The sequence below is a fragment of the Culex pipiens genome, chromosome 1 (genome assembly GCF_016801865.2).
Source record: "Culex pipiens pallens isolate TS chromosome 1, TS_CPP_V2, whole genome shotgun sequence".
In the NCBI taxonomy this organism is placed as follows: Eukaryota; Metazoa; Arthropoda; class Insecta; order Diptera; family Culicidae; genus Culex; species Culex pipiens.
The window spans coordinates 1,568,847-1,587,509 of NC_068937.1; the positions used below are offsets into that span (position 1 = coordinate 1,568,847).

General features: G+C 36.6%; 1 protein-coding gene across 1 annotated transcript; it reads left to right on the top strand.

The window, feature by feature from the left end:
* Nucleotides 1-8,078: 8,078 nt before the first annotated feature.
* Nucleotides 8,079-10,365, top strand: LOC120415052 (phosphatidylinositol-3-phosphatase SAC1). The gene is made up of 2 exons (XM_039576425.2): nt 8,079-8,252; nt 8,321-10,365. Exons 1-2 carry the CDS (start codon nt 8,218-8,220, stop codon nt 10,068-10,070), a joined length of 1,785 nt encoding a protein of 594 aa, XP_039432359.1. The 5' UTR covers nt 8,079-8,217; the 3' UTR covers nt 10,071-10,365.
* Nucleotides 10,366-18,663: the final 8,298 nt, after the last annotated feature.

The following is an 18,663-nucleotide window of genomic DNA, read 5'->3' on the forward strand; positions in this document are numbered from 1 at the left end:
CTAAATTTTATCTTAAAAGAATAGGAAAAATCTAGCTTGTTTTTGAAAATAGCCAATGCACCAAGAGCAAACATACAGCATGTCACGTTCACACCATATGGAGTAAATGTGATAAACTATATGTCCACATTCGGGGCACCACCTTTTTCAGAATATAGGAAATGATAGAAGGAAGACCCCATTCTGTATGGTGGAAGATTTCTGCAACACCTTGGACTCGGACCAGACATTTTGTCTGAAATAAGAGAGAAAGACAAATATTAAAATTGTGGTATTATCACTAAATCCTATCATCCTTTCACCCCCCAAGACATGGTCTATCCTTCGTGCCTTCGTGTCTTGGGTGATGGCGAATTCTACCTTCTTCAATGATCTTCGGACCACCTCCAACTAGAATTCACAACAGGACCTCCCTCGGCTCCAGTTTACAACATGACAGCGACGAGAACACAGCCGATGGGAGTTGACAGTATCAAATGCATGCTATACCCTTTGCTTTGCTGGATACTTACTAATAGCAAAGGGCGAGAGTCCTGCGACTCTCAGCAATCATGAATACTGCCCATTTGCCACACTAACGTTGTAAAATGTTTGTTCTAGAAAAATCGTAGAACTATGAGAAAAACTGCGATTGGCCAAAAAGTTAACACCGTAGGCTTATAGTCCATTTAATTACCTATCTTTTGACCTATGGGAGTATGGATGTTGGAGGCTGTTGCCAAAAGTTATTAAGGTTTTAAAAAAATCCATTTTTAACAGTAATTTGCAAAAGCTATGAGAAAAAGTCAAACCAATCCTGGATGTCTATAGCACATTTTGAAGGGCTTCAAAAGACCATTCGAATGCATCTAAGAGAAATGGAATTGATGAAGTTTTACAGAAATGCGAGCAATTTTAAGATTTTTCATGTTTTTTGGACCTCAAGCTTCAATGCCCGTTTTACCCCACTTCCCTTTGTCGTAGAGGGCTCATATTTGGCATGAGTTCATCTCATGCATAGACAAACAAACGCTGAAAGTTTCATCCAAATCGGAGCACCTCGATACGACCTGTTTCACATCAATGAAAAACTCGCTCTTAACTCCCAAGCTCGAGAAAAAGGGGGAATTTGTATGGAAATTCCCCCTTTTTCTAGAGCTTGGGAGTTTAGGTGTTAAGGAAGTAGGCTATCCTGCTTATGTCAGTGAATGTTTACATGTAAAGTTCGGTATGAAAAATTGCGCATTTTTTTGTGAACCCCAAAAAAAGTTGAAAATATGTTCGGTTTGAGCGCGTTTGACGGTGCACGCGCTTGAGGTTCTCGAGAAAAAAAATAAAAAGATAAAAATATCCAACGAATCAAAATGCTTAAAAAATAAATACAATAATGAAAGAATTCAATAACAATTGAAAAAACTACCAAAAAAGAACAAAATCGAAAAACAAATATTCTTATATTTAAAAGAACTTAAACTGTAAGAATCTTTGGTTTCAACATTCAACATTAAATTTTGAAATTCATAAATTCTTTAAAAAAATAAATTCTTAATAACATAATTATTTATTCTTGAAAGTTTTTGTTTAATTCTAAAAAGCAAAAAAATCAGACATTTTTAAAGTCATATATTTGGTCCATATCATATGCCTTGATTTTAAATTTTTTTAATTTTTAAATTTTATGATTATTATTTTTTTTAATTTGAAATTATAATTTCTTTAAAAAAAATCAATTGTAAAATTATTAAATGTTCAAATTTCAATATTCTTAGCTTTCCAAATTTAGAATATTCGATTTTTTTAATTTTTAATTCCTGACTGTGGAATTATTAAATTTAGAGTCTTTGAATTCCAGATTTTTATTAACATTTTGAACGAAGAATTTTAAATTTTCATATTATTTATTTTTAAATTGAATTTTAAAGTTTTCACTGATAATTTTTGTTGTTTCTTTATATTTTTGGTTTGTTTTTGTTTGTGTTTTTCAATTTATAAATTTCTGTTTTTTTATTTTTTTTATTTAAAACAAGCCTTACCCGACAAACTTCGTTCTGCCTTTTTTTGTTTGTTGACGTTTTTTGTTTTTTTGCTTATTCAGCCTCCTGTGATCAAAACATGATTTTACGTAACTTTTCTATACAATTTGCCGAAGCTCCGGAATCGGTTCCAGAGTGGGCAAAGTGTCAATTAATTAGCGTATAAACCTTCCTTGGGCTTATACGAACCCAACGCAACAAAGAGCACCTCGATCTGACGCTCCGTATTGAACTGATTCGCGTTCGAACAAAACCGTCGAAATTTTATATATATATAAGATAGATATCGCCCGTGTGGATCAATCGGACCGCGCACTGGACTCACAATCCAGAGGTCGCCGGATCGAATCCCGCGGCGGGCGCTCTAAAATTCTTTGTGTAAATATGGGTATTCGGCGCCGTCGCTCCGTGCCATACTTTCATACACTTAGGAGCCCAGGGCGGCGAAGTCCTTGTAGATAAAAAGGAAGACACTAGTGGTTGGTACTAGCAATGGTGGCCGACAGCTATAAAGTCAACTTCTATATCGAAATGTCGGGATTCCTATACTGCCGTTCTACGCATAATTGTCCCATGTTCAAAAAAGTGCAACTGAGAAAAACGCGATTGAAATTTTTCGACCGATTTCTGTGTTTCTACGCATAATTGTCCCGTGGGTTCCTATTCGCCCTATGTGTCTCTAATCGCCCCAGTTAGCAGTTTATCACCCTTATTTGTGATCCTCTTGCTATACAACAGGTGAACAAGGCATAATACTTAGTTAAACTTATGATTCCGTGTAAGAAAATACTTGGTGGGACAATTATGCGTAGAAGTTCAACGATGGGACAAACAGACTTGGTGTTGTTTTCAATGAGTTTCCGAACAAAGTACCAGATTTTATGTGTTTTTCTTAAAGTACACATCAAACTAAACTTAAAAATGACATAAAGTCAAAATCGTCCAAAACTGACATGGGACAATTATGCGTGGAACGGCAGTATACGTCATTTAAATATTTTTTAAGGTTTTGATTTTTAAAATTTTGTGTTAGACAAGTTAATGATAATTGTTGGACTTTCCCTCTAGTTTAGTTCATTTTGAGCAACAAAAAAAACCGTCCTTTAAGTATTAAGATTGTGCATTGTTAGTTTAGAATAATAAGGAATTCAAGGATTTTCAAAAATATTGATACGTTCGTAATTTTAAGTCATATTCAAATAAAGCAAATCCAAGCGTTTTTGGCTTCCTCTCCGAGGAATGCCATATAAAATCACTTGAAAATTGGCCAAAAAATTGCACTTCGATTTCTCGGAAATGGCTGAACGGATTTGGACACTTCCGGTTGCATTCGATCCCTCTTAGCTTCCGATAAGTCGCTATTGAAAATCTTCCCCGTAGCCCTTTCCTGTCAAAAGATATTTACGAAAAACGATTTGCAAAACTAAAATGGAAAAACAAAAAACGATGAAAAATTTTCAAAATTGCTTCATTTTTGCACAACTAGGTAGTCTGGAATGTCCTCCATCCACGGCTGAAACGGGACAAAAATCCATTGAAATTAGCCAAAGTTACAGCCACTTTAAGAAAACTGTTTGCATTCAGCCGCCTCCAAATCGACTAAAACGTGGCCAAAATTAACCAAAATTTCGGCATGTTGCACATTTTTGTAAAGCTTTTTCAAAACCCAATCCAATGAGATACATATCTCGACGAATTATTAGGCTTAGTCGCTAATATCTGCACTAAACTGCTATTTTTGACGATACCAATGCATTATCACATGCTGGTTCGCCCATCCGGCTAAAAAACCCAGAACCGACGACGTCGTCGCCAGAACTATTATACTTCACTCGAAAGCATTTTTCATCGTGCTTCGAATGTCATTTTAGGAAATAAAATTCCCTTTGTGAATCGCGTCCAGCATGCAAAGATTCCGCCGACCTCAAATCAGGTCCAGCATGGCCCCAAAAGTCGAGCGGCCGGAAGATTGCTCGAAAAACCAAGTCGAGCACCTTCCGGCCGGAAGATTGCTCGACAACGCGCAGAGAGAAAAAAAAAAAAAACAAATCAGCTCAGAGAGCGAGCGGGAGAGAACGAGATTCGAACCCACGGCCAAAAATAAAATTCTAGGGCGCGCCCTAGCTCACTACGCCGACTCGACTTGTTGAGAAGAGTGCAACAAGAACGCGACCAACTGGTCGCAATTGGTTTACGGCAGATTATTTTATTTTGGGGGAACCCGAGTTTTGGCTTCCTCTCCGAGGAATGCCATATAAAATCACTTGAAAATTGGCCAAAAAATTGCACTTCGATTTCTCGGAAATGGCTGAACGGATTTGGACACTTCCGGTTGCATTCGATCCCTCTTAGCTTCCGATAAGTCGCTATTGAAAATCTTCCCCGTAGCCCTTTCCTGTCAAAAGATATTTACGAAAAACGATTTGCAAAACTAAAATGGAAAAACAAAAAACGATGAAAAATTTTCAAAATTGCTTCATTTTTGCACAACTAGGTAGTCTGGAATGTCCTCCATCCACGGCTGAAACGGGACAAAAATCCATTGAAATTAGCCAAAGTTACAGCCACTTTAAGAAAACTGTTTGCATTCAGCCGCCTCCAAATCGACTAAAACGTGGCCAAAATTAACCAAAATTTCGGCATGTTGCACATTTTTGTAAAGCTTTTTCAAAACCCAATCCAATGAGATACATATCTCGATGAATTATTAGGCTTAGTCGCTAATATCTGCACTAAACTGCTATTTTTGACGATACCAATGCATTATCACATGCTGGTTCGCCCATCCGGCTAAAAAACCCAGAACTATTATACTTCACTCGAAAGCATTTTTCATCGTGCTTCGAATGTCATTTTAGGAAATAAAATTCCCTTTGTGAATCGCGTCCAGCACGCTAAGATTCTGTCGTCCCTAAATCAGGACCAGAATAGCCTCAAAAACGTCTTCGCCAAGCCAAGACAAGTCAAGTCATTTCGGGAAATGACAATATGTAATGTGTTCTTAGATACCTATCCATGAGCCATCGATCGACTCCGTTAGCGATACACTTTTTACCCTTTCTTAAATTTTCGCTTTAGCTGTAGAAGGTGAGAGCGGAATGCAAGGCGTGAGAAGGAGAGAGTTTACGGAAATTTTGACTCGTTTGAGCACTGCATAGGGACGTGGCGTTACATCGTGCTGCCATCTGGTTTTTTTAAGTGCAAAAGTGCTGAGTCATCGTCTAAAAATAGACGGCGTCCTATCTCGCCCAGCAAAATGAAGTCGATAAAGTAGTCGGTTTCGATAAGAAAAAGTGGAAAACGTGGTCTAAAAATAGTGACGCCATCCCCCTATGCCGTCACGGTGTAAAAACTCGCGTGCATTGCTTACATGGATTTTCGTCGACGAACATGGGCGTATTTTACTTCTACTCGGATTGAATAGCATTCGATTTAGTAAGTCTCTAGACTATATACTAAGTATTCTGCTTTCAGTCAAAAAGGATCGCAAAGTTATTATTTTAAATTGTTTTAAAAATCCATTTTAAATCCTTTGCGGTCGTACAAAGGGTCATTGTACCCAGAAAATTAAGCTTTATCATTGTGAACAATAATATTACCAATTTAGTTGAATTTTAGAACTCAATCAACGAATCGCCTCTATATATACATGTACATTCTCAATACATTTATTTGTGTATGAACCGAGAAGAGGAAGCCCCCATTCACCTAGGTGGATTAAGTAACGTTTTTTATTTGGAGTTTTGCGTTCCTTCATATCTCCGTATCCAAAGTTTTGAGAAGTGCAAAAGTAAAAATAAGACATTCTATTGCACACTTTGCACCAAATTCTCCCCCTGTGCAAATCATAACTGCACACAAAATATTTGCACACTGGAAACCATACCCCCTTTAAAATGGATTTTTAAATCAATTTTGATAAATTTACCTCGCGGTCCTTCTTGAAAGAAAAGCTCCTACTTGACAGCTCGTTCCAAGGGGACCATAGTTGATCCATCGAAAAACTGTCAATATTTTTTTGCATTAAAATGAAAAAAAGTGATCAGAAATGGTTTTTAATCGTGGTTTTTACCGTTGTACATAAAAATTGGCATAGGGCTTTAGTACCCAATTTACCAAAACATTCAAATCATGGTGTGCCACAGAAGATGTTTTGTTTGCAAAAAAAATCTGCTTTCTTTCTATCGTAAAAGTTGTTTGTCATGAATCACGTGGACACTTTAGGGAAGGGAATAAAAATATCAAGAATAATAACCCCCTGGGATCACTGTTAATGGCTAGAACGTTTGACAGTCACCAAAACCTTGAAGAGCCCACGTGGTAGTATTAGTGAAGAGCCCACGTTGTTTATCGTGAGCTCTTCACTAATACTACTGCATGGGCTCTGTGAGTGTAGCAGTATTGGTGTTGTCTGTTTGTTTACACCAAATCTTCAAGAAACATCACTTTTTGTGTGTGCAAATCTGTTACGAAAAAAGAACTGTTGCTTCCGATTGACCGGGAAGATTTGCCGGATAGTACTGGACCGGGGACTGGCCAAGTCCCGCTGTTGATTCTTCCGAACAACTCGCTGCAATCTCCGGCAAGGAGTAACCAACCAAGTGCAGAAACATCCGTGATTCCGGTGATTGTGGCGGAGCTGGTCTTTCCGAGCATCCTTCGATAACCTTCTCCGAGGACTGTCCCACTCCTGCTGTCGACTCGCACAGGGAATCGAAGGAATCGCGTGCTTGTGTAGAATCCGACCTTTCGTGGACTCACAAGAAGTTCATCGCGAAGTGGTCCGAACAAATCTGAACTTTGAACTTGCAAAACCGTCTTCATCGCCACTTCGCGGGGCATTTATCCATAGTCTCTGGCAGATAGAGTCCTTTGGGAACTTGCGTTTGGAAATCCGTCCCGTGTCCCGTGTCGTTATTTTTGACGAAGAACTTCGTCTTAGGGCTCTATACAGGGTAGCAATCCAAAATTTCGCGAAGCGAAATGAAACCGAAAAATGAAACGCCTTCCCCAAGCAGAGGGGAAAATCACAGAAGCAGCGCGGCCGACGGTTTTGATATAAATATAAACGCCACTCCCTCCACAGCATTAGTTTAGTCGGTGGTCTACCACCGAAGCGAGAGAAGCTCAGCTCTTCTCGCGAGCGCCAGCCTTCTCGCTTCCCTACAAAACCACGGGAAATTTGAAGGCTGGCTTCAGTCGGTGGTCTACCACCGAAGCGAGAGGAGCTCAGCTCCTCTCGCAAGCCTTCTCGCTTCCCTAAAAAACCACGGGAAATTTGAAGGCTGGCTTCAGTTGGTGGTCTACCACCACCAGGTGGCGTCTTCAGGAACTAGCTTAGCTCCTCTCGAAAGCGCCACCAGGTGGCGTTTCAGGAACTGGCCTTCCCGCTTCCCTATAAAAAAAGCAAGCGCCTCAAGGTGATGCCTTCTCTAAATACCACCTAGCCTTCCTCACATAATGTTAAAAAATCAAGAATTCAGCTAAATGTTTCTTTATTCGTTCTTCGTCATATTGGTTATGCCTGTTACATTACCACTGCACCTTTTTTCATGGAAATCATTTCTAGAGTTTTTTTTGATTAGGTCCTATAAACATATGAAAGACAATAGCTTATAGGTCCTTTTCAAAAAAAAGTCTGGATTTCAACATTATGAAATTATGCCTTTTTTACCAGGCGGTTTGTTTATTTTCAAATTTTGACATCAAATGCGTTCTTCATCTTCTTTGTTGTCTTCATGTTCGCGTCGAATTAGGTTTCATAAACATGGCCGTCGTGACAGAGGGCTGGTTTAAACACCCTTGCAAAAATATCAAAGAAAAAAATGCTGAACAAGTAATTTTTTCACCATAAATCCTCGAACCTCGCGAACTGAAATAATGAGTAAAATTTACTCTTTTCCAACACTCTACGCAACCATCCCACCCCTGCACTTATCGTTTTGTTGCTCTCCACTTTCTTCTTCTTCGCGCCGAGAGTTTCTTTTTGTTTACGCGCATGTTTTCTGTCAGATTTCGATCGCTGTCACTCTCCAATCACGTCATCGATTTTTCATGGCCTGATGATAGTGCAGCAGCAGCCGCGGAGTGAAAACTGCAAATTTCAAGACGAAAAACGATTCTTTTAAAATTACGCTGCTCAAAAGTGGTGAAAAGGTGTGATTTTTGTCTGTTTGTAACCCCAGTTTAGTCGCCACCAGCGAAAATGGCTTCGTGGGAAATTCACGATGACATGAACTTGTAAGTTTCGGCCACTTTTTTTGCGGAGAAGATTTTTCTTTCATGTTTTTGTGTGTTCTAAATTTCAGCTACATCACTGCCAACAAGTTCTTCATAGAACCGAACGGGAAGAGCGAGGTGCTGATCATCGACCGGGTCAGCCGGGAGGCGTCGGTGCAGGTGAAGACGAACCAGCTGCCGCACGGCGTTCCGATCCGGAAGGTTTGCGGCGTGCTGGGCGCGATCAAGCTGATCAGCGGGTTCCACCTGGTCGTCGTGACGCACCGGATCTTTGTGGGGATCGTTAATTCGCAGGCCATTTGGCGGCTGGCCGGCTTCGACATCATTCCGTACGTGCCGTCGTTGACGCACTTGAGCGAGACCCAGAAGGTGCAGAATGGGGTGTATTTGGCCATGATCCGGCAGGTGCTGGACACGCCGTATTACTACTTTTCCTACACGTACGACGTGACACACACGCTCCAGCGGCTGCACTCGATGCCGCCGGATTTCATGCAGACGGGGTTGTACGAGCGGGCGGATTCGCGGTTCGTGTGGAATGGGTTCATGCTGAAGCAGTTTCACCGGCCGGAAGTAAGGCAGTACTGTTTGCCAATCATTCTTGGGTTCGTGTCGATCAACGATGCCATGGTCAATGGGCACGCCTTCCAGTGGATCATCATGACGAGGAGGTCGGTTCATCGGGCTGGGACGAGGTTGTTTTGCCGTGGAATTGACCAGACGGGGAACGTGGCGAATTACGTCGAGACGGAGCAGATTATCGACGTGCGCGGGGATAAAGTTTCGTTCGTGCAGACGCGTGGAAGCATTCCGCTGTTTTGGCGCCAAACGCCGAACCTCAAGTACAAGCCGCCGCCGGAGTTGGTTCCGGGTCGGGACCATTTGATCGCTTGCTCGAAGCATTTGGACTCGCAGCTTATCCACTACGGCCGGCAGGTGCTGGTCAACTTGATTGACCATCGTGGCGCGGAAGACGTGCTGGAGAAGGCGTTCGCGACGACCATTTCGACGCTGGCCAATCCGAACGTCCGGTACGAGTCGTACGACTTCCACGCCGAGTGCCGGAAGATGCGCTACGACAAGCTGCACAACCTGATCGCTCGACTCGCCCACGAGCAGGACGAGTTCGGTGTGTTTCATCTGCGCCGGGACGGAGTCCTGCTCTCGTCCCAAGACGGCGTCTTCCGGACCAACTGTATCGATTGCCTGGACCGGACCAACGTCGTCCAAAGCATGCTGGCCAAGCGCAGTCTCGAGCAGGCGTTGATGCGCCTCGGCGTCCTGACCAGCGGCCAAAAGATCGACCCCTCGTCCGCCTTCGAGTGGCTCTTCAAGGGCGTTTGGGCCGACAATGCCGACCTCGTCTCAACCCAGTACTCCGGAACCGGTGCGCTGAAGACCGACTTCACCCGCACCGGCAAACGCACCAAAATGGGCCTCCTCCAGGACGGCGCCAACTCCCTGACCCGATACTACAAGAACAACTTCAACGACGGATTCCGGCAGGACGCGATCGACCTCTTCCTCGGAAGTTACACCGTCCAGGACGGCGAAGGTCTCACCCTTCCGTGCCCCCTCGTCATCCAAAAGGGCTGGAAGTACGGAACGTTCCCCGTGGTCCTGCTCTTCGCGTTCGCAATGTTCTTCGCGTCCGTTGTCTACCCCCAGGAAAAGTACAACACGGAACACCTGCTGTTCATCCTGTTCTGGGGCTCGATGGTGGGCGTGACCGGGGCCGGCATCCTGAAATACGGCGTCGAGTTTGTCGACTGGCCGAAGCTGCTGCCGCAGGCGACGCGCTCCAAGATGGACGCCTGACGGCGGTGGAACTAATTTTATTATGCGAACTTTATTTCCGGGGCCGGTTTTCCTTGTTTGTACATAAATATAACTTGAGGTATTGAGACAAACAGTTGATGCGCGATTGCACCGTATATTTAAACTTTCTTCCCGTTTCACCATTTTAAAATCGTCGACACTTTGGTAGAGCGAACAAAACAAAATAAATAATCGATCAGCAAAGTAGGCTGTGGCTAGGACAAATTGGATGCACTCCTTTGCAATAAGTACAGGAAACTATTAAATTTCAATAAAGGCAACTTATTCCATGGCATCCTGTGCCTGTTTGTTTTGAATATTGTGAAAATTCCATTTTAAATATTCTACGATTTTTTAGAATAATATAAATTTATAAGCAAACTTTATTTTTTAATAATCAACGAATCATCTCTGCGGTTAACTTTGCACAGTGGGCTTGGCCAGGCCGCATTCACCATTGAATCTAGCGAATAGACCTTATAAGAATAAGGTTAGATGAGCCAATGAGTAAAGTATTTTTAACAAAAAAAAAACAAGATTTTATGCATCACTGATCAAATTGAATTGGAGGCAGTAAACATCATTCAATAGTTTTCAAGAAATTTCAATTTGAAGTAAAAATTAAGCGGTGCTCTGGTAGTTTATGTAAAACAAACCGTATATATTTTTGAATAGGGCCATCAACAAATGCCGTAGCATCTTTTCTTAGCATTTCAAACCATTTCAAACTATTCAAATTTCCTATTTCAATTTTTTTAGAATTTCACATTTTTATATTTTTTTGGAGATTTCGAATTTTTGACTTTTTTTGCATATTAGAAAATTTGGAATATTCGAATTTTGGCATTTTTGAAAATTTAGAAATTCACAATTTTACATGTTCTAAATCTTACATGCTAACAATTTTAATGTCTTGAATAAAATTGAAAACTTTTCGATTTTACAGCTTTTAGAATTTTAAAATTTGACAATTTTAGCTTTTAGAATTACAAAAAAAAAATGAATTTAGATTTTATTTTTTTAATATTTGAATTTAAAAAATAAAGAATTTTAGAATCCTACATTTCAAAAATAAGAAACTTTAAATTTCTGAATTAAAAAAAAAATATTGAAATTTCAGAATTTTGTTTTTTTTTTTTGCGGAGCGAGGTGGGACAGCTAGGATCAAGTCTGTCCAAGCTGTGTCAAAAAAAGGTAAAAACTTTAAATTTCTGAATTCCTCAAAATTTTGAAAATTTAAATTTCTGAATTTTGAAATTTTAAATTATAAAATTTCAGAGTTTTTAAAATTCTAGGACTTTTTAATTGTTGCATATTAGAAATTTAGAATTTTGGCATTTTAGAAATTTAGAATTTCACAATTTTACATGTTTCAAATGCTAACAATTTTAATGTCTGAGATAAAATATAAAACTGTTGAAAATTTTGATTTTAAAGCTATAAGAATTTCAAAATTTTGCAATTTCAGCTTTTAAAACTACAAAAACAATCAATACATTTTTGAATTTTAAATTTTTAGTGTTTAAATGAATAAAATTATAGAAGTTCAAATTTTAGAATCCTAGATTTGAAAAAAAAATTAAAATTTTAGATAATTCAGATTTCAGAATTTTTCAAATTTAAGAATATTCAAATCTTAGAACTTTGAGATTTTTGAATTTTAAAATTTTATAATTAAAGAATTTTTAAATTTTAGAATTTTTCGATTTTTTAATACAAGAAATTTAGAATTTTAAAGCATTTTAAAATTTTACAATTTTACAAGTTCAAAATTTTTAAAGTTTGACATAAAATTTAAAATTGTTGAAAATCCTGATTTAAAAAATTTTTGAATTTAATTTTTTTTCAATTGCTTGATTTAAGCTTTAGAATTAAAATTTAAAAATATATAAATTTTAGAATTGTAAAATATAATAATATTAAAATTTTAGAAAGTATTTCAAGATTTGATAATTATAAAATTTATCATAGAATTTCAATTTTTTTGAATTTTATAATCTTAGTCAGTCCAAGTCCGGTTGTGTCAAGGAAAGGTAGAAACCTTAAATTTCTGAATTTTTAAAAATTTTGAATATTAAAATTTCAGAATTTTGAAATTTTAGGTTTTATAAATTTTGAAATTTTAGAGTTTTAAAATTCTGGAATTTTTAAAATTTAGAATTTTAGCATTTTAGAAATTTAGAATTTAACCATTTTACATGTTTCAAATGCTAACAATTTTAATGTCTGAGATAAAATATAAAACTGTTGAAAATTTTGATTAAAGAACTATAAGAATTTTAAAATTTTGCAATTTTACAAAAACAATCAATAATTTTTTTACAAAAACAATCAATAAATTTTTAAATTTTGAATTTTTAGTGTTTCAATCTAAAAATAATAGAATTTAAAATTTTATAATACTAGATTTGAAAAAAAAAATAAAATTTTAAAATTTAAAAAAATTCAGATTTTAGAATTTTTAAAATTTGACAAAAATCAAATTTCAGAATTTTTAAAATTTTAGAAAATTTATATCTTAGAATTTCGAGATTTTACAATTTTGAAATTTTATGGTTTAAGAATTTTGAATTTTAGAACTTTAGAATTTTAGGATTCAGCATTTTAGAATTTTACAAGTTTACATGTTCAAAATTTTAAAGTTTGAGATAAAATATAAAACTGTTAAAAATCCCGATTTGAAATTGTCAATTGTTTAATTTAAGCTTTAGAATTAAAAATGAAAAAAATATATAAATTTTAGAATTGTAAAACCTAACAATATTAAAATTTTAGATTTAAGATATTCTAGATTTGAGAATCATAAAATTTTACAGTCTTAGAATCATAGAATTTGATTTTTTTTTGAATTTTATAATCTTAGAATTTCACAATTTTGGAATTTTAGACAATAAGTATTTTAGTATTATAGAGGGAGCGGCCGTGGCTGACTGGTTACGGTGTTCGCTTTCTAAGCGAATGGTCCTGGGTTCGATTCCCATCTGCTCCCAACGAGAAAGTATAGGAAATATTAATCTTGAAACTCTGAACATGAACGAAAAATCAAAGTCGCCCGAGTCGGGGTTCGATCCCCCGTCCTTTGGATTGGTAAGCAAAAATGCTAACCACTAGGCCATCACGGCTTGGTGAGCAACGTCTGGAATTAGGAATACTGTTACTATCAAACTATATACGCGCTGGGTCCTTGTCCATTTGACAAGGGTTCGGAAGTTCTAAATAACGTTTGAACCCGATTGGTGCAAACGTTCTTCAGGGCGGGGCTTGTCGATAAAAGCTGAGGGACCTCGCGCTCGGCTAGCCAGCGTAGAAATGGGTCACCGAAGCTCGGCAGAGCTAACACCTTCCAAACGCCTATGCGAGTTATTTGCATGTATAGAATGTAGATCTAAAAAATACATGGAAACAACTCAATTTGTAAGAAGCGACCGCGTGGTCCCGTTTGGTTGGTTGCACACACACACACACATAAGTATTTTAGTATTATAGAATTTTAGACCATTAAAATTTTTAAATTTTCTGGATTTCAGATTTTTTTGAATTCAAGAATTTTAGAAAGATAAGGTTTTAGTTTGCTCTACATCGAGATAATGTCAGCTCTACAAGTAATTACGTTTAATTACTTGTAAGGTTTTAGTTATTTTGCAAACAAAAAATTGTTTTCTCATTTATTTTTTGTTTATCTTTTTGCGTTTTATTTTTTCCAAAATAAAAATTAATTGAAGTTTTTTTATAACTCTCCAAAAATCAAATGACAATTTCTCTAAAAATGTCTAAAGTGTTCCTAGCCAAAGAAAAAAAAAGTTTTCTACCACCTGGCAGAAGACCCACACCTATCTTAGTGTCACCTCTTCGCTGCAATTAGTCACAACGGGCGGCGACCAACCAATTTGTCAATTTGCATAAACTCATAATCGCTGCTTCGCTTGGTTCGCATCGCTCAAATGCCAAGAGCCGCAACCACGCAACGCGCTGCATCGCGGAGAGGTGCGATTTTCAACTCATCAATAAAAGTATGCACTTTACTGCCTTCTTCATAACCTTTTTTTTTGCGCCATTGTTCTCCACTAATTTGACGTTTTTGCAAATGTTTGAAACGCCGCCCATCTGTTCGGCTGGCAACACTGATCAAAACTCATAAAAATTGCTTTAAATCTGAAAATTTAGCAGTTTTCATGCGTGCTCACATCTGAACAAGCTTCAAACAAAATATCACCTGAAAATTTTGAAAATTGCGCGAGTTTAAACCTTTTAAAATTGCGAAGTGACCAAGAAATGCACCTGTCAAACGGAAAAGCAATATGGCGGGGAGCCACCCATCCACAATTGTTTTCCGCTTGAAGAAAAAAACGAAGTTGACTTTATAGCTGTCGGCCACCATTGCTAGTACCAACCACTAGTGTCTTCCTTTTATCTACAAGGACTTCGCCGCCCTGGGCTCCTAAGTGTATGAAAGTATGGCACGGAGCGACGGCGCCGAATACCCATATTTACACAAAGAATTTTAGAGCGCCCGCCGCGGGATTCGAACCGGCGACCTCTGGATTGTGAGTCCAGCGCGCGGTCCGATTGATCCACACGGGCGGGACTAAGAAGGCCGAAGAAATGAAGCCATTTGCGCCCAAAGGTCAGACAGTTATTACCTGTACAATTTCTTCTTCTCATTTGGCCGGAGGAGGAGGAGGAGGAGGAGGACCAGACAGAAGCAAATTACCGATGGCTGGGCGGTCGACGGGTAATATGATCCAAAGCTCGTCACCGAGCTTTGTCAGTTTTTGCAACCGCAAGGCGGATAAGTGAGAAGTTAATCAGCCCCGCGTATTGAACAACGGCACGGAAAGTTGCAATTTGAGAGAAATCTCATAAATTGACAACCCTTTTGAGGAGCTGTCAAAATAATGCACGTTAAAAGAATATTATACAAGAGAAAATTATGTTTGTTCAAAACAATTTTATTTTCAATTAAAGTGTGCATTTGACAGTTTGAGTTTGACAAATCAGAATTTGACAATTTAAAAATTGTTTCCGTGCACTGTAACAATAACACAATATTGCCATGGTAACGCACGTGGCGCACTTGAGCCTGACCAGGGGTAGTCCGTCTTCCTGGATACGTGCCGGGTCAGTTACGACGGGTGTGACCTCTCTCTCTCGCTCCTTCTTCTTTCTCTCAAGTTGTGTTAAGATGTGTGTGCGATCGAAATGGGTGCCCTTTATGCAACAAGAATGGCGTAACACAACAACGCAACATCAATCGAGCCAATTCCAGAAGAAGCTGGGGAAAGTTATGCAAGACCGAGGTCACTTTCGCTGACGTCGTTCTTCATCGGTTATGATTGGAGCAAGAATAATGGGGAAAAAAAAGCAAAGCAGTCTGGTGGTGTCAAATGACAAATCAGCGCCAACTAGATGAAACCAGAAGGATGCTCCCATCAAGATTCCAAGTCGGTGTCAGATTATGAAACGTCAAACTCTCACTCCCAAAAATGAAAACAAACAGCGATCTAACCATCTCATAATTACAGGTTGTTACAGAAGACTCTCGTTTAACTAAAAACACACTTTTAAGCATGGCCTGCTCGCGCGCACCACCACAGTTGGTCAAAACGGCCAAATATTTAATAATCTGGCCCATCCCTTTCAGCGCGGCAGCAGTACTAGTAGGCCTTGGAAAATCGTCGGTCGTTTTAACCCAGTAGGTAAACAAAATTAAATCGTGTGTAATTGATGTCTAACTGAGCGGTAATGGGCCCAAAATGGGATGTTACACAGGTCTCGGCACACTCCGCGGAGTTCGGCGGTTATCGGCGAAACTCGATCTTTCTACCACTTTTCGGGAAGGCCTTAGGCGTCCGAAGGCATTAAGCTTCAAAAATCTTTTCAATAGCCTTATTTACATCAAAATTGACACAATTGCCAAAATTGTCAAAATTGTTAAATTTGACATAATTGTCAAAGTTGTCAAAATTGAAAAAAAGGTCAAATTTGTATAAATTATTCCAAATGTCAAAAATGTCACAATTGTCATTTTCTTTCAACATTGACAAAACTGTCAAAATAACCCCAATTTTCAAAATAGTAAAAAAAAAATTGAATTGTCACAATTATAAAAATTGTCCAAATTTGACAAAATTGTAAAAAATGACCAAAATTGTAAAAAATGTCCAAAATTGTCAAAATTGTAAAACTGTCAAAATTGTCAAAATTGACAAAATTGTTAACATTGTCAAAATCGTCAAAATTGTCAAAATTGTCAAACCTGACAAAACTGACAAAATTGTCAAAATTGACAAAATTGTCTAAATTGACAAAATTGTCAAGATTGACAAAATTGTCGAAACTGACAAAATTGTCAAAATTGAAAAAAAATGTCAAAAAAGTTATATTGTCAAAATTGTCAAAAATGTCATGATTGTCAAAACTGACAAAATTGTCAAAATTGACAAAATTGTCAAAACTGACTGAAAATTAAAAAAAAAACAAAATTGTTCAATTGTCAAAATTATCAAAATTGTCAAATTTGCCGAAATTGTCAAAATTTTAAAAATTGTCAAAAATGTCAAAACTGACAAATGACAAAATTGCCAAATTAAAAAAATTGTCAAAATTGTCACCGTTGTCAAAATTGTCAAAAATGACAAAAATTTCTAAACTGTCAAAATTGTCAAAATTGCCCAATTTGTCAAAATTGTCAATATTGTTAAAATTGTCCAGATTGTCAAAATAGTCAAAACTGTCAAAATAGTCAAAACTGTCAAAATAGTCAAAACTGTCAAAATGGTGAAAATTGTCGAAATTGTCAAATTGTCGAAATTGTCAAAACTGACAAAATTGTCATAATTGTCGAAACTGACAAAATTGTCAAATTGTCAAAATTGTAAAATTTGTCAAAATTTACAATATTGTAAAACTTGTAAAAAATGTAAAAAATGTCAAAATTGTCAAAAATAAAAAAAAATTGGCCATATGATCAAAAATGTTAAAAAATTGGCAAAATGATCAAAACTGTCAAAATTTGCAAAATTATCATAAACTGTCAAATTTATCAAAACTTGTCAAATTTGTCAAAACTTGACAAATTTGACAAAAATAGTAAAATTGACAAAAATTACAAAATTTAAAAATGCAAAATTGTCAAAATAGTAAAATTGTCAAAATTGTCAAAATTGTCAATGTTTTCAAAATTGTCAAAATTGTCAAATTTGTCAAAATTGACAAAATTGACGAAATTATCAAAATTGACAAAAATGACAAAATGTCAAAATTGTCAAAATTGTAGAAATTGTCAATGTTGTCAAAATTGTCAAAGATGTCAAAATTGACAAAATTTTCTAAATTGTCAAAATTGTCACAATTGCCCAATTTGTCAAAATTGTCAATATTGTTAAAATTGTCCAGATTGTCAAAATTGTCAAAACTGTCAAATTGGTGAAAATTGTCGAAATTGTCAAATTGTCGAAATTGTCAAAACTGACAAAATTGTCATAATTGTCGAAACTGTCAAAATTGTCAAAACTGTCAAATTGGTGAAAATTGTCGAAATTGTCAAAACTGACAAAATTGTCAAATTGTCAAAAATGTAAAATTTCTCAAAATTATCAAAATTGTCAAAATTGACAAAATTGTAAACCTTGTACAAAATGTAAAAACTGTCAAATTTGTCAAAAACTATCAATTTTGTCAAAAACTGTCAAATTTGTCAAAAACTGTCAAATTTGTCAAAAACTGTCAAATTTGTCAAAAATTTTCAAATTTGTCAAAAACTGTCAAATTTGTCAAAAATATTGAAATTGACAAAATTGACAAAATATACAAAATTTGATAAAAACTGTCAATATTTGCCAAATTTGCAAAATTATCAAAAACTGTCAAATTTGTCAAAAATATTCAAATTGACAAAATTGATAAAATTGACAAAATTGACAAAATTGTCAAAATTGCCAAAATTGACAAAATTGACAAAATTGACAAAATTGACAAAACTGACAAAATTGACAAATTTGACAAAATTGACAAAATTGACAAAATTGACAAAATTGACAAAATTGACAAAATTGACAAAATTGACAAAATCGACAAAATTGACAAAATTGACAAAATTGACAAAATTGACAAAATTGACAATATTGACAAAATTGACAAAATTGTCAAAATTGTCAAAATTGTCAAAATTGTCAAAATTGTCAAAATTGTCAAAATTGTCAAAATTGTCAAAATTGTCAAAATTGTCAAAATTGTTAAAATTGTCAAAATTGACTAAATTGACAAAATTGTTAAAATTATCAAAATTGACAAAATTGACTAAATTGTAAAAATTGTTCAAAATTGTCAAAATTGTCAAAATTTTCAAAATTGTTAAAATTGTCAAAATTGTCAAAATTGACAAAATTTTCTAAACTGTGAAAATTGTCGCAATTGCCCAATTTTTCAAAATTGTCAATATTGTCCAGATTGTCAAAATTGTCAAAATGATGAAATTTGTCGAAATTGTCAAATTGTCGAAATTGTCAAAACTGACAAAATTGTCATAATTGTCGAAACTGAAAAAAATGTCAAATTGTCAAAATTGTCAAAAATGTAAAATTTGTCAAAATTA